General features: G+C 50.6%; 1 protein-coding gene across 5 annotated transcripts in view; it reads left to right on the forward strand.

Annotated features, from left to right (window-relative positions):
* Positions 1–6,821: 6,821 nt before the first annotated feature.
* Positions 6,822–22,931, forward strand: part of SAMD4A (sterile alpha motif domain containing 4A) — a 97,738-nt gene continuing 81,628 nt past the window's right edge. For all 5 annotated transcript variants that reach the window (XR_011000400.1, XR_011000401.1, XM_068194898.1 and 2 more), the window contains exons 1-2: positions 6,822–6,976; positions 7,260–7,864. Coding sequence is in view for 3 of the 5 variants with exons in the window: in XM_068194898.1 (XP_068050999.1) it covers positions 7,669–7,864 (196 nt within the window). In the remaining 2 variants the exon portion in view is untranslated. The remainder of the gene's footprint in view (positions 6,977–7,259; positions 7,865–22,931) is intronic.

Raw genomic sequence — 22,931 nt, forward strand, 5'->3', positions numbered from 1 at the left:
AACTCCTTTTTAAGGTCTCTTCCAACCCAAACCATTCTGGGATTCTCTGATTTCCGTTCTTTAGAAAACACCTGCAGTACCTGGATCCTCTTGAGATTTGAGTGAATCCCAGAACTGCTTCTGTGGGACCAGCAATAATTATCAGGACAATTAGCTGCTACCTGTGTTTTCTGCAGTGACCTTTTATCAGCAGAAGATTTGTACTTAAAAAGCTTTTCTACGTTTTAAATGCCTCCTCCAGCTTTTTGTCTTCATCAGCTGAGGGGTTTTGGCAGTTCCTAATAATTTTTCCTCTCCCATTGCATAGCCACTTCACATCTAATATTTCCTGGCAGATGTCTCAGTAGTAGCTGCAGTCAGGGGACTGGTGAGAGGTCTAATGCATCACTTCTCTCTCTCCACATGCTATTTATTCCAGTGTCTATCAGCTCCTCATGAACAATACACTGACAAACAGGCTGGAGGGGAGGATTACTAACTTGTGAATTATTTTGATAGTTACCCTCTTCTTTTTTCCCTGTAACTCTGCAGATGCTGTTGAGTTTGGAGGCAGAACAGAGCTCTACCAGGGGTTATCAGACATCAGTCTCCTGCCAGCAGAACTGTGAGAATATTGTGTCTTCCCTGCTCACGTGCAGCACAGACACCTCATTTGGTTTGTTCACTCCAGTTCCTGAGGGTCCTCAATTTCAAGGATTTTCCCTGTAGGGAAAGACTGCCAGCTCAAAAAGCACCAGCTTGGAGGGAGCCTGGGATGGGATATTGCTGGCAGCAAGGCTGAGGATGATTATGGCAAGTGAGGAGCCCTGAAGGAGGCAGACATGGCATTGTCTCTGCTTGCCAAGGTGAGCAGAGCCCTGTGGGGCAGCACATTCCACTGATCAAAGTAAGACCAGGGCAGTGCTTTATGGCACAGCAGAGCTTGAAAAGCAATGATTTTCATTCACCAGATGCTGCCATACGTGAGGCAAGGTTGGTGACCCAGCTGCTGCCTTTCTCCTCCCAGGTGCTCAGTACCAAACCCTGGCTGGGGTGGCTGCAATATCATCCAAACCCTCCCCTCCTGAGACAGCTTGAATGACACTTGAAGGAACTTACCTTTACATTTTGCTCTAGGACCAAAAAGGAGTATTTGCCAAGAGCTGGTGAATTCCCATTAAAGAATGACTACAACTTTCCCAGTCTTTCAATCTCTAAGTGTCTTCCCAGAGTCACAAAAATGTGTGAATGAGTCTGCCAGCTCCAGTTTTCCCTTTCGGCACCAACTTCTTAATGAAAAAGTCTCCATGAGATTTCACAGCATTCAACACTCTGTCGTTAGGAGGGCTTGGGCAAGATGCAGAACAGCCCTCAGAGGTCTCAGTGGATCATCTCCATTTACATCTGTTCCAGCTGTGCCCACACATGCTTCTTAGCCCATGCGGCCCTAGATGTCACTTCCCTGGATTTTGCTGAAGTTATTTGGAGCCAGGAGCAGGAAAATCAATGAGGGTTGTTTTCCTCCCTGTTCATCTTCCACATTTGGATCCCCTTCCATTCCACCAAGTGTAAGCACTGAGGTTTTCCTCCACCCCAGCATCCTGGCTACATCTAAACCCTCACCCAGCCTGGAAACTCCTCCTCTCTCCTTTAACGATATTCTTAAATTACCCTAATTTTGTCAACTGCTCCATTATTAATAACTAACTAGGAAAGCTGCCACAGTGTCAGTGCTGCTGACACGTGTCTTGAGCTGGAACCAGGCTTCTAAAGAGAGTTGCTTGAGAGGGGTGGTTAGGGAAGCAAGGGAAGCAATTTCCTCGATGGTGCGTGCTAATGCACATATCCAAGCGCGCCTTGGAGCTGCTGGAGCCGGGGAGTCGAGCAGCTCCATTGCACGGTGCCTCCTTGGGGATCAGTGTCTTGTTTCATCAGGGCCATCTGCTTGCAACACAGCCTCAGTCAGCTCCAAGTCCTATAACAAGCTGCTCTCGGTGCTGGCTGGAAATGGCTGGAAAAATCCCAGTGTTGTAGGTAAACATGAGGCTGGCTATGGGATACAGCCACGCAGGGAGTTACCAGCCTGGCAGGCATTTAGGGGTGTTGGTGTGCATGAAGAGGGGCCCAGAGCTGCTCAGGGGTGCAGACCCGTGCCAGGTGTGAGCGGAGCTGTTCTCCATGCCCCTGCCAATGGCTGGAAAGGATGGAATGGGACATATCTCGTGTGCCCCATAATCCAGCACCGATAACCAGGCTGTCCTGAAGGCCAGCACGCACAGAGATCTCAGTCCTGCAAAGGCACATTCTGCAAATACTCACTTGCTGTTGATGGGACCATCAGATGTTGCAATCTTTATATTCAAGGGGTTGTTTGAAACTGACAGAGCCCAGTGAAACTTACGGGAAAATCCTTCAAATCCCTTTTTGCATCCCCTTCTCCCTCAGCTCCTCTTCATCACTGATTCTGTTGGCATCTCCAGGCACGAGAGCAGCCTGTGATACATTTGCCAGGGGTGGGTTTTGAGCACCATTAGTTAAGCTGATTTATTTTGTTGGCTCTGTGTCCCCGGGGTCCCTGTGAGCCAGCTCATCAAGCGTGCAGGGCAGAGCTGACACTGCTGGAGAGGTGACGTCCGTGCACTCCCAGCATTTCAGAGAGGACATGGGATCTTCTCACAGCAACCCCTTGACAATGGCTAAATAAATACAATGTCAGCAGCCTTTCCATGCTAACCAGTATTTCCCTGTGCTCCTTTCCCCAGGTGTTTGCACCCAGATGCTGCCACTCCTCTTTCCCTTTCAGATCTGCAGTCACAGCTCAAGCCAGAGGGTTAAATGTGCTTTTCCTACCAGCCCTCATCCCCCATCACCCAGTGATCACTGCCTCCAGCATCAGAGGACTCAGCCCCTGCTGCTTTCACCAGGATTTGGGCTGTGCAGCAGTTCATTTTCTACTAACAGGGCTTAAGAAGCAGTGGTTGCACATCCACACTGAGAGCTCATCCATGTGGAAAGTCATGTTAAGGCTGGAAGGTGGTCTTTAAAGTCCCTTCCAACCCAAATCCTTCAAGAATTCTGTGATTTTTTAATGTCTGCCTCATCCAGTTTGGAAATACAGACCCACATAGGTTTTATTGTTTACTTTTTATTTTTAATTTTATTCTGTTTCTTTTTCGTGTGAGTTTGCTTTTCGACAGGTGTTCTTCTGTGTGAATTTTACAGCTCCACTTCACCACCCAAGGTAAGGGAAATGCTGCCATCCCAGTGGCCAATTCCAACACTGTGTTTAGGAACAAATGGAAGTGATGTTGTATTTAATTATCTCAGCCTGCTTACCATGGTATTTTCACTAATATTTGGGTTTAATGAGCTAGGAAATCTGGGCCATTGTGTGCTGGTGGATACACTCATCCTTTTTACAGCTAAATATGTTATCAGATAGCTTCCACAGAGATGAGCAACTGCTTCCTTTGAACTCGGGAATCGCCAGGATTCACTAATTTGCTTAGACCACCTGCTTGGCTAATATTACCACAGGCCTCTTATTTTCCCTCTGAAATGGTAAACAGAAATCTAAATGTTGCTGTAGTGACCCTGGAGAGGAGGAGGCTGAGGGGAGACCTCATGGAGGGTACAGCTTCGATCTCTGCTCTCTATGGCAGTGACAGGGAATGGCTGGAGCTGTGTCAGGGCACGTTTAGGCTGGATATCAGGAAAAGTTCTTCCCCCAGAGGGTGGCTGGGCACTGCCCAGGCTCCCCAGGGAATGGTCACAGCTCCAAGGCTGCCAGAGCTCCAGGAGCATTTGGACAATGCCCTCAGGCACAGGGTGGGATTGTTGGGGTGTCTGTGCAGGGCCTGGGGTTGGACTGGATGATCCCTGTGGGTCCCTTCCAGCTCAGGATATTCTGTGATTCCGTGACCCACCCCAGCCCAGCATCTGCTCTGCCCCAGCCCACAACCACACGGACAATTCACAGCCCCACTAACAGCCTCTGCTTCCTACCCAGGGACTTGCAGCCCTGCAGAAATGCTCCAGCTGGAGCTGCAAAGACCCCAAGGTCCCACAGGAACTACCTTATAAAAGAGAATTACCCTGCTTCTCCACTCAGTCTGCCTTGTGTTTTGCATGGGGTGTCTTTGCTCCCAGGACACGTGGTCTGCACTTTGGATTCTCCATCTGCCGGGAAGAGAGTTGGCCACGGGGGTGTTGGTGAGTGCCCCCACTGCAGTGAGGGAAGGAGATTTGCTCCCAGCCAGCTTGAGGATCCTTCCATCGCACAGATCTGCACGGGCACCCGCCCTGCAGAGCACGGAATGCAGCAAGGAATTTCTTCCACGGGTCACAGATCTGTTTTTTAATTACCATAGAAACCTCCAAACATCAGGCGTGTGCTGTTACGTCAGGGTCTCACTCCTCCACAGCTGCCTCCTTGGGACATTCTGGGGAACGGGAACTGTGAGGTCCTAAATTCTGGGTAATTATTTTTGGATTAATTAGTAAGCATGGTCTTGGTGTCTCCTGGAGCACAGCATAGAAACCGTGGCTTTGGTCTTTTTACTCTTTTCCTCCAAATCTTGCTTGGTGTGGGGGGACACCATTTCCCACCGCCCTGCCCAGCCTCACAGAAGGATGCATTTGCTGCTTCAGCCCTAAATATCCTTCCCATTGCTGCCGTTCCCACTTTAGACATGCAAAATGCAAAACCTGGGAGGCATTCTTGGCACAGCCAGCTTGGCAACCCTTAAATTAGCGGGGTGTGAGCCCGCGGCGTTCCCACCCGGAGCGCCTCGTGCCGCGGGAGCCTCGCTCCACGTTCCCGCGCGAGACGCGCACCCGGCGCGGCAGATGGTGCATCCTCACGGCCCCACGGCCATCCCAAAGCACACCCCGACAGCGACAGGGCTGTCAGCACTTAGGTGAGGGGAAAGGGGCTCCTTGGTGGAGCATTTATTGGGATGGAGCCGGAGGACGAGGCAGATGGCCGGGGTTTGTTGGCAGGGAACTCCTGTTTGTTTAATTAGTCACCAGACAGACTGAGAGCTAAAAGCAAACTCCAAGTGTGGTGAGATGGACCATTTGCACTTGATGTCTACCTGCTGATCCTCATCTCGTCATCCTGTAGTGGGATTGATGCTCCAGCACACGGGACCAGGTGTTCCCGGTGATTTCGGGTGGTCTTTGTTTCCCCACCACTATTTTCCCCCAAAAAGAGCAGATTCAGACATATGTAGCTTTAAAAGCAACCAAAGGATGCACAAACATGGAGTTTTCCTTTCTCCAGCCCCCACCAGAGCACACAGCCACTGGTAGGGGATGGATTTCTAAAGCCACTCCAAGAGAGCTGAAGAGGGACTTTGGACAAGGGCCTGGAGTGACAGGACAAGGGGGAATGGGTTCCACTGCCGGAGGGCAGGGATGGATGGGATTTTGGGAAGGAATTCCTGGCTGGGAGGGTGATGAGGCCCTGGCATAGGCTGCCCAGAGAAGCTGTGACTGCCCCTGGATTCCTGGAAGTGTTCCAGGCCAGGTTGGACAGGGCTTGGAGCACCCTGGGATAGGGGAAGGTGTCCCTCCATGGCAGGGTTTGGAATGAAATGAGCTTTAAGATCTGTGATTCTGTGACTCACTGGTGGAGGGGTTCAGCCCCCCCTTTGCCATGATCTCCTCGTGTCTCCTTCCCAGACCATGTCCTGACACCTGGGCTGCCTCCTAACTCTGAGCTTCTCTGTCCTCAAAATGATGAGGGCAGGGAAATGCTGCAAAGGCAGAGTCATGGGATCACAGAATTGTTAAGGTTGGAAAAGCCCTCTAAGATCATCGAGCCCAACCATTCCCCCAGCAGTGCCAAGGCCACCACTGAGCCCTGTCCCCAGGTGCCACATCCACATGGATTTTAAATCCCTCCAGGGACGGGGACTCCACCACTGCCCTGGGCAGAGGTACCAGTGTCGCTTGTTCCTGAGCACGGAGCAGATTTTCTGGGGACTCCCAAAGGGACTCTGAGCTGGAGAGACTCTTTGGACAACAGCCTGGAGTGACAAGACAAGAAGAAATGCCTTAAAACTGACTGGTACTCCCAAAAAGCCCACAGATAAAATCACTTTACACCTTTAATTTTGCTTTATAAAATGTTTGATAGTGTTCAGTATTCGATGCCTTCTTGCAAACACTTGTGCTTAGGGTTTTTTCTCCCCCATTTCCCTTGTAATTCCCTTGAAATGGGATGGAAATAAATGAAAAAAAAAATTAAAAAGGAAAAAAGAAAGGAAATAAATGAGAAATGGGAAAGGGAAATATAATCTGCACAGGAAATGATAACCCAAACACAAATCCTGTCCCTGCACGCTTGGCGCTTGGGGTTAAATCCATGTGTATTTAACACGTATATTTAATATGCAAAACTCTGGGGGGGGGGGGGGAAGTTTTAAAAATTACCATTTGGGGACGAGGCCACATTCACCAGAGCCCAAAGCGGCGCTTCCCCCCCCCGCCCAAGATATCGCCCCCTGCCATTACCCCGCAGCCCACTAGAGGGTGGTTTCCTCCAGCGGGAGCTCCGCGGGCCGGCTGCGGCGCGGGGCCGGGATCCGGAGAGTGTTTTCCAGCATTCCCCGTGCGGGAGGAGCGGCAGAGGGGCGGGGGGCACAGAGGGGACACGCGGGGGACACGCGGGGGACACGCGGGGGGACGCGCGTCCCCCCCCGGGCTGCCCCCTCCGGCGCGCGGCTCGGCCCCGCCCACACCCCCCATGACGTCACCCGTATGCAAATGAGCGGCATGGGGGAGCGGGGGCCCGGCGCGCGGCCGGGCTCAGTCTCGCGCCGCGGAGCGCGCGCGCGCCCCCCCCCCCACCCCCTCCCCTCTTTCCCTTTTTCCCTTTTCCCGCCTCCTTCCCTCATCTCCCCCCCCTTCATCCCATGGACATGGCACGGCCACCTTAAAAACGCCGCGCCGCCCCCCTCCTCCCGCGATCGCCGGGGCCGGTATGAGTCAGGTGAGTGTGTTTTTATACGGACTGTGTGTGTGCGGGGGAGAACTTTTATTTTATTTTTTTTTTTGGGGGGGTGGGGGGCACTGTGCTCCAGTGGGGGGGGGATTGTGCTGGGTGCTCCCCCCCCCCCATCCCAAATGGCGGTGCTGGATGTGGGGGGACCGCGGTGACGGGGGGGGAATGCGCGTTGGATGGCGAGTGGGAGGAAGGCTGGGAGCGAGCCTTCCTCCCCATCCTCCTCGTCCTCCTGCAGCCCCCCTGACGCCCCCTCCTCTCTCTGTTCCAGGTGTGAAGCCCCCGCCGGGAGGAGGTCGTTCCCCTCGCTGGCGGCAGCCCTGACGCTGGGATTTTCCTTTTTTTGGCTTTTTTTATTTTTTTTTTTTTCGGCCCCACCACCTCCCTCCTTCCCTCCCTCGCTCCCTCCCTCCAGGAATCCAGCGCTGCACCGAAGCCAGAAGAGAGGGAGCAAAACCCAGCCCAGGCCGGGAGCTGCGTCCAGAAACCAAACCCGCCCTTCGCGTCGCAAAGGAGATTTTTATTTTTTTTTTTTTTTTTTTAAATCATCATCATCATCATTACTATTATTTTTATTTTTAATACCCCTGACCCGAGCACGGTGGCGGCAGCGGCGCCGGGGCAGGGAGGCTGTCCCGGTTATTTATTCTCTCCCCGCAGAGCTGTCCCTCCGGCTCACCATGATGTTCCGAGACCAGGTTGGCGTGCTGGCCGGGTGGTTCAAGGGCTGGAACGAGTGCGAGCAGACTGTTGCGCTGCTCTCCCTGCTCAAACGCGTCAGCCGGACCCAGGCTCGCTTCCTCCAGCTCTGCCTCGAGCATTCCCTGGCAGACTGCACCGAGCTCCACATCCTCGAAGGGGAGGCGAACAACCCCGGTGAGTGAGTGCTGGCGTTCGCTGCGAGCCTTCTCGGGCGGTGCTCAAATGCCGTCGAAATTAAAAAAAAAAAAAAAAAAAATACACCCGAGAAACGGGTGCGGTTTGGGAGCCGGGGGGCTCCCCCCAGCTCGCTTGCGGGAACGGCTTCTCTGCTCACGTTTTATTTTCCAAACGGGGTTTGGCTTATTTCAGTTTGGTTTTTCACAGCAAACTACTCCGCTCCATGGCGTGGTGTAACTACGGTAGCATGAATGATTGGTGGGTTTTTTTTTTTTTCCTTTCCCCCCCGTGCCCTCCCTTCCTCCTTCCATGCAGTTTCCTGTGAAATAAGTAAGTCAGGTCACGTAGAGTCTGGATTTTCTAGGCTTCTTTTGGGCAACGTGGCTTGCTTTGCTCTCTGCAACATGCAGAAGCAGCCCATCGCTACCTCAGACGAACTGTTATTGTATAAAGGTCTGGGCAACTGGGTTATCCTATTTTTTTTTTCCTGTTAAATGTGGCAATTCCTATTTCATCATTCAGATCCTGTTTGGACGCATTTTTTTCCTGCGGCTCTGAATACCCCCTTGTGTTTCAGCAGAGCTCTGAGAAAATACGAGTGGACTGTTTCATGTTACTGAGCGTGCAGGGTGCAGGACAGAAAATGTGCGTGGCTACCGAAAGTGTATTTTTCTTTTATTTATTTGCCGTTACAAGTTGCTCAACTCCTCCAAAGTAAATGGGAGTTGGGGCAGGATGGGAATGGCACAAGCGCCGTGCGTTCCCGTATTTATTTATGGGGGGTGTGTTACAGATGTGTGGATGTACACAGGGATGCAAGTTGCTTAAAGTAGAGTTTTTGTAACGCAGAGGATCAGCAGGGAAGGCAAAATGCCATTTAGTTGCGCAGTTCTGTTTCTCCAGCACCTCTCAAAAAAAAAAAAAAAAAAACCAAAACAAACCCCAAACAAAAAAAATCCCACAACCCATAAAAAGCAAAGCAAGCCCCCCATTCCTAAGCACCAAAATCGCAGGGGGCTGGAAGCTCTTGGGTTTTGGGCTGTGCGTGGCGGAGCGGTGCCGGGGAGCGGCCGGCTGCGTTCCGTGATGGGTGGAAATCTTTGCGGCCGGATCCCGAACAGAGCCCCCGGTGTGGACGGGGCGGGAGGAATGCAGGGTCCTTCTCCAGCTGTTCCCTATTAGAGCACCGAGCCGGCAGGATTTGGCAGCTGCCTGTGCTGCCATTTGATGACAAGGTCCAGCGCAGCGCCGTGTTCCACCGAGGACGGATTTAAGTCCTTCTGCAGGAAACCCAGCCTGGAGCTGCTCCGGCGCAAAGGGATCGGGGCTGGCTTCAGGGGAGCGAGGCTGGAATTGGCCGTTCCCTTATATAGCTCGCAGGAATGAGAGGGAGGAATGCTGCCGAGTGCGTCTGCAATACTGCTGCTTTTATAAACAGCTGAAGGGATGAGCCTCATCCATCCCTTTGGGTGGGGAGGCCCCGGGGGGGGGGGCCGGGAGGGAACACATTCTCCAAATTCGGCTGCTCCTGGATAAATCTGCAGCTTCCCGTGCCAGCTTCAGCACAGGTTTGCTGTGATTCCCTCTGTGCGTTGGTGTGAGCAATATATTTTTAATTTTCTTTTTTTTTTTTTATCAGTATCTCAGCTCTTCATTCCGGCTGTGGGTTTGGCAGTAGCCGTGTCCCCTCGGTCGGCCAGGGAATTGGAGGGGGGTGATTTGCCGCCTGCCACCAGGAAAGGCGAATTGTGAAGGAAAACAGGGCTCTGAAGTGGTCCTGGACACAGAGTCACGTAGAGCCGCCTGTGTGGTGGCATTTTCCTGGTGCTAGCCTGGGTGCAGACCAGGGGCTGGGCCCTTCCCATTTCCACTCGTGCGAGCAATCCCTGCTTGCCCCTGTAATCCCGTTGACCTTGCTTGGCGCGAGGATTTCTCCTGCGTGCAGAGCTTGGCATCCAGCCTCCTGCCTGGCCCTCGCTGCGTTGGTGGAGCTGCCTGAGCTCTCCCTGGCGTGCCTTCCAAAAATGATCTCTTCCTCCAGGACATTCGTAACTCCAGTGCCAAAACCTGGATCTGTTGAGTTCCTCTTTCTCGCCGAGCTCCTCTTTCTCTGTGTGGCTTTCCCTTGGGATGGACGTATCCATGCATCCTGCAGAGCAGGACACGCACTTTTCCAGGCAATCCTGTTGCAGTCCAGGGAAGTTTAGCTGAGATTTATAACCAGGCTCAGTTAGGAAATAGCTTTTAGTCTCCTGTGTTAGTCCTGCCTTCCTAAAACCACCTGTATTCCTTAAATCACTCCTGTTCCACGCCTGTTTGGAAGTCTGGCACTTGTCACTTGCCTGGCAGTGGAATCACACCAAGTCCTGAACAGCAACGTCATCATCAAACCTCGCATTACTCGTTACTTTTTGAATCCTGGTGTTTGCATTACTGATTTGTGCTCGATTCTTTCCTGGGCTGGGGCCTGAGGTGGCTCCTGGTACATTTTCCTGGTGTTTGTTGACTTGGAAATGGTGGTTCCCTGCTTGTAGGTGTCCCACTGGTATCCCTGGTCTGGGGGCTGTAAGGCAGGGGATGTTCCCTTTCTGTGAAATCCACAGCCTGGGAAGGGGTGTCTCCAGCTGAATGTATCGTGCTGGGCTAATGTCCTGGAGCAGGTGTTGGAGTTACGCTGGGTCCTCGTGAGAATTGAGTTGTTTCATGCATGCAGGACCTGTTGCTTGTCCCGACCCTGTAAGGAGGTGGGAAAACTGGGATGTCACTCCTAGGTGTGATGGTCCTTAGGAGAAGGTGGCAGCCCTGCTGTGGTCCGTGGTGGATGGGCACCATCCTTGGAAATGTCACCAAGAGCAGAGGTCAGGAGGCGTCCCAAAGGGAGACCAGAGCTCAGAGATCCTCTCTGACTGGTGGTGCTGGGCTCAGAGCCTTCCAGGTGTGCGCACCAGGCGTGGAGGAAAACCCATTTCGGCAAAGGTGTCCAGGTTGCTTCTTGCCTGGTAGACTCAAGATGAGAGGTCTGATGAATGGCAGATGTGATGGGAAAGCTCAAGGAAGAAAAATTTTTTAACTGGTTAATTGCCACAGAGAAGCAAGTATATTTAGTTTGAAGGAGTTCTGTCTTGGTGGTTTCTTTTCAAGTGTGAGGGTATTTTCATAATGACAGCCAAGCTGTCCTCATCAGTACTGCAAACCCCAGGTGGCTCGGCTGTGTACGGCTGTGTATGACCCTCAGGAAGCCCTGAGGATCCTCCTGATTCTCTGGTTCCCTGCCTGAGAGCCTGGAGGGGTGGGTGTAACCTTGTTGCCAACCTCAGATGCCTTGCAGGAAGCTGCATTGGTGTCTGGGGGCACACAGAGGTGTGGGGGCTGCAAGACCACCTGCAATCCATTGCTTGGTTATAAAGGGAAAATAGGAGTGGGAAGCAAACGTGGAAGGACATCTCTGCATTCTTTAGGTGGAAATGTACAGCTTGGGACTGCCCTACACAGTGGCTTCACTGAGCTTTAATGGTTGAAACTGGTGAAGAGCGTGGGTTGTTGCTAGTTCAATTTGAGCGTGAATGGCTTGGTCTGCTGAGAAGGAGGAGAATATGGAAACCATATTATCCGTGCACAGAAATAGAAGTTTCAGGTATTGCACAGCACTATTTAAAAGCCTGCTATAACTTCCTTCCTTCCTTCCAGCCTGGCCTTGCTGGGCAGCTTCAGTCCCAGCTGCTTGGAGCCGTCAGGACGCAGTGACCTCCTCTAAGCTCCCAGTAAAGGTCAGGCAGGAGTGGGGTGAGCCTTGTGCTGGGAATGGGACCTGTGCTCCTCCTGGGGCACCCAGGGCTGTGGGTATGGCTGCTCTGTGGGCTGCAGACCCAGTGAGGAGATGTGGGGGCTGTGTCCATGAAACATGGTCCGTAGGCTTTGGGCATTGAGTGCAGAATTTGCTGTCATCTACTCCAGCGTCCCTCTGCAGTTTGTTCCCAAAGCAGTCCCACATCCTGCCCCACCAGCCCTGGCTTCCTCATTCCTGCAAGGTTGACGGAAGTGCACAAAGACTCCTGTAGGTCCTCCAGGTGTCCAAACACCCACGTGCACTGATGGAAGCAGTGACAGCTTTGAGCTCTTGGCCTTAAAGGACAATAAGCTTTCTCTGGCCTGTGCACAGGACATTAACTGCTCCATGTGTTAGGGCCAAAATCTTTATTTCATTTCAGCAGCCTGTCAGGTATCACAAGGGGAGCATCAGGATGACCTAGATTCCTCATCCTGGGAAGGACTGGCCAAAGGAAGGGACAAGGGTTGCAGGGAGCTGTAATGTCTTTTAATAGACCAAGTGATGCAGCTGGAAAAAATGGCCAGGCATGAAGGTGCACCATCTCAAAGGAGGGCTTGTGTGGTTGTGGGTTTTGTTTTTTTTTCCCAACTGTACCAGCTGGTCTATTAAAAGGTATTACATATTCCTGCAGACCTTGCTGCTTATATCCTTAGCTCCCTGTGGCTCCAGCCCTGCATCTGTTGCTGCCACCCCAGCCACGGACAGTCTCCCAGCCCATCAGGAAGCTGCTACCCCTGCACTGTGCAAATTTTATAGTTCATCCCCGGTGACCCCCACTGATGGCAAATCATGCAGTGCCCCATTTGAGGGTGTTTCCCATTTTTAAAGAAATGTTTCTTGGCTTACAGTTGCATTGCAATGCTGAGCTCTGGTTTAAATGTCCTTGGGCTGTGTGAGGGCATTGCTGGGCTTCACACAGTGGGACTGGAGGAGCCCAGGAGGAGGATGGGGTGAGGAACTTAGCCTGTGCTTACTGGATGTGATGTGGAATTCCAAGTGCTGGGCTGGACACTGGCTTTGTGTGGTCATTCCACACATTTGTCTCTGCCTGGAGAGGGATGTGAGCAGCCCTGCTGGCTCTGCTTATTAAAAATTAGGAGCTGAGACTCCTAAATGGAGAGATCACAGAATCACAGAAGGGTTGGAAGGGACCTGAAAGATCATCTTGTTGAAACCCGTCAGACAGGGACAGCTTCCACCAGACCAGGCTGCTCAGAGTTCCATCCAGCCTGGTCCTGAGCATTCCCAGGGGTGGGACAGCCCCAGCTTCTCTGGGTGACCTGGGCAAGCCTCAGATCTGCTGAGCTGACACTTGCTTTTAGCCTGCCTGCTGGTGCTAGACCTGCTGCCACACATCTTTCCCAGGTTTTGTTTGCAAACCTGATGGCTAAAAGCTATCAGTGCTGGGATTTTTGGAAAATACCAAGGGTAGGGGTACAGAAGTACCAGAGTGGTGTTAGCCAGGGGCTTTGAGCCAGGCTACACACCCAGTGTTCTTTTGTGATTCAAAGCTATTTTTGTTTTTAAGGATGCTTTCCAGAGTGGCTGTGGGAAGCACTGCAGGCTGCAGAAAGGTCTGTGGTGTGGCATTACAAAGGTTTCCCTTTGCTGTCCCCTTCACCCCAGTGCTGGGACCTACAGGACACTCTTCTGGGCTTGCACTTTGCTCTTCTGTATTTTCTCCTGTTTGCTTAAAAACTCCCTCCCTTGTCGTTCCTGGCATGTGTCCCTTGCAGTAAGAGGAGTAAGGAGATACTCCTGTGCCTGCTCCCAGAATTTTGCCAGCATGAATGACAAAGTCTCCTCCATTGGCAGAGCTAATGAGGGCCATGTCTTTTGGATGGGGGGTGGCAGAGCTTGCCAGGGTGGTAATTTTTAGGCAGTAATGTTTAAAATGGGAAGGAAAAAGTTAACTAATGGTAACAGTCTGTTTTGCTGCCTGGAGCACAGTGTGGTGCAAGAGGGCGGCTCATGGGTGGGCTGCTTTCTCCCCGAGACCTTTCCATACTTTGCAGTGTCCTTTTAACCATTTTCTCAGGTAGTTCAGTGAGGGGCCTGATGCCAGGGTTCATTTCCTCACTGACTTCAACTGGGAAAAATCCCACTGTTGCAGTGCATGTGAAAGAGGCAGGGAAGCATTTCCTGCATCATCACAGACCTGAGCTGGAATTCTCTGCCTGGACCAGCTTGTTCCTTGGTTCCTTCTGTGCACGTATCTTGTATTTGTGCTTGGAAAAGCAGCAGAGCTGAAGTTCTTTCTCTCCTACCAGAGTGGGTGCAGGGAGGATTTTGGTGAAGGAGAGGAAGCACACAGAGCATCACTGTCAGGATACAGATTGATGGGAGAGGTCGAGGACAGCTTTAGATCAAGAGCTGAATAGGAACCAGCTGTAGAGCCATCAATTAAAATAATCTAGTTTGTGAATGCACTTATCTGCAAACGAGATTAAATGGATGAGTGGGGAAAGCACTCTGCTCGTGGCTCACACTGTTGCTGGTGGATGATCCTCTGCACAGTTGCATCCTTTGTCGTGTTACACCTCAAAATCTGAGCAAAGCTTCGTGCCTATTTCGCCAATTACATATTTGCCATTAGGGCAGTTGATTTTAAAGTAGTTGATGGCTCCAGTCAGCTGTATTTTCCCACAGAGTTCCCCTGAAGCAGTTGGAAGGTTGTGGATCACAGGAAAAATTCCCATCTCCCTACAATTTCTCAAGCTTTGCCCTTTCTTTTTCTCGTGTTCCATAAGAAAAACCCCACCTTGGTTTCATTTGTGGCCCGTGAAAGCCACTTCTTACTGAGCTGGGAGTTGTGTTTGCAATCAGTATAACTGAAATAGTAATTAGTGTGAACTCCAGCTTTATTTTAGGATGCATCCGTCAGTGCTTTAGCGCTCCGGCGTCGAGCTCGTGTCTAGTGTCACCACAGATAACTGCTGGGGGAAAGGGCACCCCTGGCACTGCCACTGCCCCCCAACCCCGGGGCTGGGCTCATCAGAGAGGGGAACAGCTGCTGTACTGCTGTGCTGTGTTTTGGGGCTCCCACCCGATGGCCCCGGTTTCCTCCTCGCTTCTTGCACGGTTCCAGCTGAGTGCGGGAGCCCACACAAAGCACAGGTCGTTGTGTTGGAAGCCCGTTTTGTCTGCAGAAACGCCCCAAGGGTGGTGGGATGAGTCCTCACATGAACTGTGTGTTTGTGCAAATCTACCTCTGAGTGGGCACGTGCCCTTTGTATTTCCTATTTTCACCAAATAAACAAGGCCATTACTATTTTACTAACTCTTGGTTACGTAAGAGCTGCTCAGGGATCTAAAAGAGGGTGCAGGTCTGATGCAAGGGATCCCCAGGCTTGCATGTTCATCCCTTTTCCCTTAAAAAATGCTGTGTTTATCTTTCCAGTGCTCTGGTCCTAGGAAGAGACACAGAGATTTGCAGAGGTCATCGCCGAGTGCGAGTCGGGCAATGGCAAACAGCCAAGCCAGTGCCTTTCCATCGTGGCCCAGTAATTACAAATAAAGTTGAGGTTGGAGTGAGCAGATCCGTTCCTGACTTCCTCTTCCGCAGCAGATGCATTAAGTGGAAGGGCAGGATCTCATCAAAAGAGGGTTGGGATTCTCTGGTGAAGGTGTTGCTGGCTGTTCTTTGGAAGGGGTTTTGTGGGCAGAGGGAGTTGTGTTTCTGGCACAGAGGGATTGCGAGCCGGATTTTCTCTGCTGGAGCAGACCATGGGATGGTCTCATCCATAGCAGGACAGCTCTGCAACTTGGTTTGCTCTGGTTCTAGGTGCTGAGCAGAAAATGAGCCTGGTCGGGGTGAGCGGGCCAGCTGCAGAGACAGAAACCCAGTTTGTTTTGTACCTGGCAGGACCTGGCTGTGTGAGGCAGGTGCATGAGCTTCTCCTGGCTCTCCATGCAGGAGACAGACACACCTGGCACAAGCAGGAGGAGCTGTAAGCGAAGGATTCTCCAGCATAGGCTCACCCATGAGATGCCCTGTTCAGTGTGGGGTTTTCTGGATGTTTTTACACGCGGTGACTCCATGGCATGGCTGTATCAAGGGTTTTGGTGAAGGTGTCTGAATTTTACCCTGGTTTCTCTGATGGGCTCTGTGCAGGTGTGCGCTGCAGCACCTCAGCTGAGGCTTCCTGGGCTCAGCCCTCCTGTCTGGAGCTTGCTGGTGATGCCTGTAGGTTTCTGCTCTCCGAGATGAACCCAGGGTGTAAACCATGTATTTCTCTACCATTAACCCAGGCTGCTGCCCTTGGCAGGCCTCTCAGGGTGTTTGCAGTGCTTGAGCTGCAGTGCAAACACTTTCTTGTATTCTGCCAGAACAATCCACAGAGATTATTCTGGGGCAGAGAAAGGTGCTGCCACAAACTGGGGGTCATTTTACCTTGTGGACAAGGGTCTGTCCAAGGTGGAAAACACAGATGGGCGATACTGATAGCTCTGTTGCACCAAGAGCTCAGCCAGCTCCTGCCACAACCCCTGCAAGCCTTCCCTATTACTTGCAGGAGCTGGATGTGGCCCAGCTTGTTGAGCTGTCATGCCTGGAGATGTTATTTTACTTAAAATAATGTTAATATTGTGACTTTCCTCTGCAGGATTCAGCAGCTCTGCTCCTCTCTTTGCTCTCAAGCAAGGCTGCCCTGCTTTAGAAGCATGGGGTGCTTCAAAAAGCTTCTCTTCTGTTACTGATCCTCACAAATAATTAATTCCAGATTGCTTTTTTTTTTTTTTTTTTTAATACAACTTGTTTCAGGCAAGCCACAAACCTGCCTTTCTTTTAACCAGTTAGTTCTTCTGCTCCTTGGCTGTGCTGCTGGCTGGTGGGGAATGGGCATGTGCTGTGTTTGGAGTTTTAATTGTTGTTAAAAGAAAAAATAAGAGTGGGTGGATAAAACAGGGTTTAACCAGGTTTAGCCGGAAGCACCTTAAAACCCACTTTCCATGCTGCTGCATTTTTTTTTTCTCCTGTGTTTTTAACCCTGAACATCACAGACCAGTTCTTCTTGTCATTGGGTTCTTCCTGTTGTCCCCTTTTCTCTGTTCCCCCATTAGCAATGGGAATTGAAGAAGGAAGAAACTGGGGAGAGAAATGTGGAGGGAAAAACCCACAACTTTTGTTGTGGTGAAACTTGGCTGATCTGACATTTACAAACAGAACGTGGTGCTTCTGCAGCAGCTGCACTCTGTGTCCATACGTTTTCCTGCTTTTCAGTTTTCCTGTTGGGATATTCCTCTTGTTTCTCATGCAGCAAACATCAATGTGATTTTTCTACCTTTTTTCTGACTGTTCCCCAGTGTACTCAAGTTGCCACAGGGTCGGCTTGGTTCTGGGTAGGGTTTTCCTAAAATCTTAGAGTTGCAAAGAAGTGAATTATTAAAAAAAATACAAAGTCCCCTGGCTGTTTCCCTCCAGATAATGCAAACATAGATGAAATGTTGAGTTATAACTACCTGAGTGACCTTTTAAGATAAGAATTGTTATTGACTGGTGGTATTATGTTAAACTGATAAGAATTCTTTTTAGAAGAGGAGGAAAAAAAGCCCAACAAACTATTCAGTAACCATAACAACTTACTCTGCAGTGCAGGGACAGCACACAGCTCCTTCCTGACACTGCTGCTGGGGGCTTGAGGGTGGCACCACAGGCATCCCATCCAGCAGCCCCTCAGGAAAACCTCACTTGGCTGCTCCTGCTGCTCTCAGCTCCCTAGTTTGCATCATCTGTAGGGAATTTTAGCTGGAGAGTTGTGCTGAAGCTCAGTCTGGTGCTGAGGGTTTTGCTGCAGTGGAAGGGAGGGATGGGTGCTGGGAGCAGGAAGGATCACAGACTTCCAGAATTATTTGGGCTGGGAGGGACCTTAAAGCTCACCTTGTTCCAACCCCTGCCGTGGGCAGGGACACCTTCCACTGTCCCAGGTTGTTTCAGTCCCATCCAACCTGGCCTTGGACACTTCCAGGGATCCAGGGGCAGCCGCAGCTTCTCTGGGCACCCTGGGCCAGGGCCTCACCACCCTCACAGCCAGGAATTCCTTCCCAAAATCCCATCCATCCCTGCCCTCTGGCAGTGGGAAGCCATTGCTCCTTGTCCTGTCACGTCATCCCTTGTCCAAAGCCCCTCTCCAGCTCTCTCATAACTCTTGTAGGCTCTGGAAGGGTCTCTGAGGTCTCCCTGGAGCCTTCTCTTCTCCAGGCTGAACAAGGATGCTTTTGGAGGCCAAAGGAGGATGCTTTCAATGGTCCTTGCTTGCGAAATGAGGCAAGGAAATCCCTTCTTTACAGTGGCTGTGCTGGCAGGGTCTGGGCAGCCCTTGGAGCCCTGTTGGGAACTGGATCCAATCTCTGTCCTGGCAGAGGTGCCAGCTCCTGTTTCAGGTTATTACAGTCGATCAGGAGTGTGATGGGTACTTAGAGCCTTCCTTGGCCCAGCTGAGCTCTGTGGGCTGTGTTTGCATGTGCTGCTCCTGGGAATTCTGTCAGTTCAAGGCAGAATTCACACTTTGGTCGCCTTCTGTTATCAGGGATTGTCACTGAGACCGTTAGAGCTAAAGAAAATCTGCCAAGAGCAACGAGGATTTTTTATCACCTTTTCCCTCCCCATCCCCTTGCACTTGTATGACCTGTCAAGGTTCCCAGTTTCCATGGAAAATGAGCTCACAGGTGGGGATGAGCCGAAAGGTGCACAACAAACAGCACCTTGTAAAGTGCAGAGACCCTAAAAAGAGAGAGGATAGGCCTGATAAAATACTCCAAATATTTTAGAATTAGGGATGGGGGGGAAACAATGCATGTGAATCCATAGCAGAAGAGGCAAAGGTGTGCAACTTTGTGTGTCTGCTCAGGAAATCAATTACTTAAACCTGCTGGGTTAGGAGTCATGGCAGCAGCAGGGAAGCTGTGCAAAGGTGTCTGTTTAGCCCCTGCTTGCCAACCTCTCCTCACATTCTTCTGGAGCAGCCAGTTGGATGCTGAGTGCTTTTTGTAGCCGATGTCAAATCTCGGTCAGCCGGAGAGCCTTTATAAATAAAGGTGTCTGCTGGTATTCAGGCATATGTGGATAATAGCTGCTGTAATTCAGCTGTCCAGCCCGGCTTCCCAGCTTTTATAAATGACTGATCAGAGATTGCACTGAGAATGAGGATTTAAAGGGATGGAGCTGCTGGAAGTGGTCTCTGTGCTGATAAGTTTAGCGAGTCCCTATCCCCGGGACAGGTGGCCGGCGTTGCCCTCCCTCCACTGATGTCCCGGGTTTATATTTCACACAAGGCAAATGTTGCATTAATAAAACTTGTGTTGTGGTTAGATGCAAGGGCTCTGCAGTCATTTTTTGCAAGCTGCACTCGAATCTTTTGAGTTTGTAATATTTTTTTTCCCCCTGTTATTTATGGGAGCTGGGAAACACTCGGAGATCTCTCTGGACAAGCCACAGCAGCTGGAGGATACTGGTTTCTCTATGGAGTGGAGGGATTTCATCAGAGGAGCTATTGTTCCGCTGTGTTCTCAGCATTTTGGCAACTGTTCTTTAGATTAACCCTACAGAAAGGGGAGGGTGCTCTCTGCTGGGTCTGAAATAATTACAAAAATGTGCACAGATGCTTTTGCATTGTTAGAAATCCATCGTGCTTGGTAGCGGGGAACGGTGTGGGATTAGGGAATGAAGAAGCCCAAGTTCTTTAAATCCCTCCTGAAGCCACACTGGATGTCAGCATTGATGTTCATTTGGTTTCTGGTTTTAAAGTGAGAGAAGTTGGTGTCTTCTGCCACTGCCCTGAGCAGTCAGTAATCTCAGTGTGAGATATCTGGGAGTCCAGCCCACACCCCTACTGAGCTACAGCAGAATCCTCATGGCTGGAGGATCCATTTCCCTGGGCTGTATTGGGTTTGCCTGGCAGAGTTTTGGTAGCAGGGTGGCTTCTGTGAGAAGATACCTGAAGGGCATCCACGGCTTCTCTGGGAACCCTGTGCTGCGGCCTCACCACCCTCACAGCCAAGTATTTATTCCCAATATCCCATCTAACCTGCTGATAGCAAAGAACCCACGTAGTGAGTTACAGGGGTGGCTTGAGACAGCCAGAGCAGTGTCAATTTGGAGGGATGAGCAACCTGGATGGGGCTTGGAGATACCTGGCATAGTGCAAGGTGTCCCCTGCCCGTGGCAAGGGGTGAATCTGGATGGTCTTTAAGGTCCCTTCCAACCCAAACCATGCTGTGATTGCTCATCCAGGAGCTGGTGTGGTCCCTTGCATGGGACCCAGAGGAGAAACAAGCCCATGACTTGTGGCCAAGTGCTGATGAAGCTCCTCACTCACCCTGCAGCAGCTTCTCCCTCTGCCAGTGCCTGCAGGGCTGATTCAGCTCCCAGCTCTGTTAGTTGCCAGATCTGCAAAACATAACCAAATTCAGGGTTTTTTTTAATCTTATGTGCCTATTTTGATTCAGTTTACCCATACAATTCCACTAATTTGCTTTATTACATGCAAAAAGATTAAAAATACATCTGGCAGAGAGGATTAAAAGCTGGTAATCTGGCTGCTAAGAAGCACACGATGCTTTAGGATTTCCTTTTGAGGTGTGTGGAGCTCTGGAACAAGAGCAAATGTGATCCTTTGTTGTTGGAGTTTTCATAGGGAGAGCTCATTAAAGCTGGTGTGATTGTTTGAGTGAACAAGAAATGAATGAATTTAAAATATAAGACTAAATCCTACCACATTAAAGTGGTAGTTGTGATTTAAGAGCTCGTTTTTGGTTTGGGTTTGAGTTTTTTGTGTGTGTAAACCTGGAGCAATAGGGTTGTTTTACCTTTTAAGGGATTTAACAAGTCTCTCTAATTTTCTTTTAATGTTGCAGAGCTTAAAAATAATGCAAGGTCAGGCTGAGCGTAACTAATTCCAGTGTGAAAGCAGAGGAAAGCCTGTTTCTCTAGAGACTTACAATTAGTGCAGCAATCTTCCTCAGTAAAGCCTTTGAGAGGGATGTAGCAGGAAAAGAGAGTGCTGGAATCTTGATAAATAAAAATATGTGCTTGGGGAATATTTTTTTTTGTTGTTTTTTTGGTCCAAGGAGAAGGGGGAAGCCCTGTAAAAAGCCGAGGTTTAATTTCGTTTTGCTTGCTTTCACATGTGCCCCAAGAGGGCTTGTGGCAGGTCAAGGGTGTGGTGAAGGTGCGCTTGGTTCTTTTTGGGGCTGGCAAAACCCTCTGGGGGTTTTGAGTCCTTATCACTTGGTTTATCTGGCTTTACCCATGGCAGGGTCCCAAGGATGCAGAGAGCTTTTCTCTGTGTGAGCTCTGCTGCTCTGTCCCAGCTTGGTACTGGGATTTTGGGGGGGAATCCCTTTAGTGCTTCACAGAATCTTTTTGTTGCACTATTAAGACTTACTGTGGTGAGTGTTGTCTTCATCGTCTCGATGTCAAAAAACCCCAAACTTGGCTATTTTCACACAGCTCTGGCCGTGCTGCCTGTTCTGGCCTCCCGTGTAACGAGAAGCCCAAAGCATTATCCTGCTTTTCCTGCAGCAAGCCCACAGCATTCGTGTGACGAAAACACACCTGGCTTTGGTCAGGCCACCCTTGGGGATCCCACCGCGTGTCCTGGCAGCTGTGCTGCTGTGACAACAGCAAAGAGGTGTCACCGCGTCACCTCAGTGCTGCAGGGGATGCCCTGGGCCCCACTGCCATCATCAGAGAGCTGTGTCCCTCCTTGTCCCTTCCCACATGTGGTAATTTTGCTTTCCAAGTCTGGAGTGCTGCCACAACCCGTGTGTGTCCCTTCTTTCCGTACATTGTGGTCTCCTGCTGCTGGAGGTGCCTGGGAGCCTGGTGACACTGTGAGGACACGTGGGGGAAGGGGAGTTCCCATGTCCTTGCTCCTGTTTCCCTTCCCTTTCCTTGGCCACAGCCTGTTTTCATGGTGTCCAGGTCAGTGAGCGCTCTATGCCGTGTGCCCCAGGGGAGCCACTGAGGTCCCATTTCCTGCCAGCCTTTGGCTCTCAGGGTGTCCCAGGGTTGCCCCATCACTGCCAGGGATGCAGGTGCTGGTCCCTCTGAGTGTTGCCTGTGTGGGATGCAGCCAGCAGCCTCCCATCCCCTCGGTGCCAGCTGGAGCCCTGCCCGCAGCGCCAGCCCTCCCTGGGCATCACCTTCCCGCTGGCAGAGCCGCGGGATAAAATAAATAAAAAGGGTTTTCCTCTCTCCATCTCCTACCTGCTGCAGCACTGCCTGGCCCCGGGGACGGAGATGGGGCTGCGGAGCCCCATCTTCTCTCCAGAGCCAGGATTTGGGCTCTTTTCCTCTCCTTCAACATACACCCCCTGGTTTGCAAACACTGCCTCACTCCATTGAGGTTTGGAGTTTTTTGTTAACTCCTTGTGTGCCTGTGGCTGATAAAATTTGGCCTGTTATAGTAGAAATCCCAGCATGTGCTGCTTTTTAAATTTTTTTTTTTCCCCAAGCAAAATCCATATGTTGCAGCTTTCAGGAGAGAGGAAAGCAGCATTAACTTTTCATGTCTAGCATCGCTAATTTAAGGGGTGAGAAATTGGCCTGGGTCTGTTTTTTAAAGAACTGAGCATACACTGATAGTACCAGTGTTGGTACTGAATAACTCGCTAAGCTGAAGGGTGCAGCGATATCTAAAATTAAATCTGTTCTTAATTGCTGGGTTATAAATGGCAGCGTTTTCTCCAAATGGAATTAATTTATTATTTTTCATTTGCCGACACGAGTCTCGGCAGCACAAGCCCAGCATTTTGCATTAATACAATAATAAGGCACTTCCAAAAGGTGTGTTTGGCATTTGTAGCACGGAGCACAATCTAACAAACCATAAACTATGTCAAAATACTCCTAAAGTGGTAATTAAAACTTTTTTAAAAATGTAGAATAGATGAATACATTCCAAATTGTGACTTTTCAATGAAGCTCTTTCATAAAAAACATTGTTTCTTGCCAAAACAAATTCAAAGGCATTTTTGTAATTTCTGCTGGGGAAAGGAGGAGTGTTTATCCAGCCTTTCATGTTGGCTGGGCTTTTTGTCTTTTATTTAAAACTTAAAAAAAAAAAAAGGCAGTGTAAAAAAAGAAGTATTTTTGTCTGGATGTGCATTAAGAAGTCTCACTCCTGTCCTCTCTGGAGCAACGTGCAATGAAGGCTGGAGCGGGGTGCGAGGCTGTCTTTAGCATCCCATCTGAAATTCAGTGGTGCTGGGATCCCGTGGCACGTTGTATTCGGG

This window comes from Anomalospiza imberbis, chromosome 6 (genome assembly GCF_031753505.1).
Source record: "Anomalospiza imberbis isolate Cuckoo-Finch-1a 21T00152 chromosome 6, ASM3175350v1, whole genome shotgun sequence".
NCBI lineage: Eukaryota > Metazoa > Chordata > Aves > Passeriformes > Viduidae > Anomalospiza > Anomalospiza imberbis.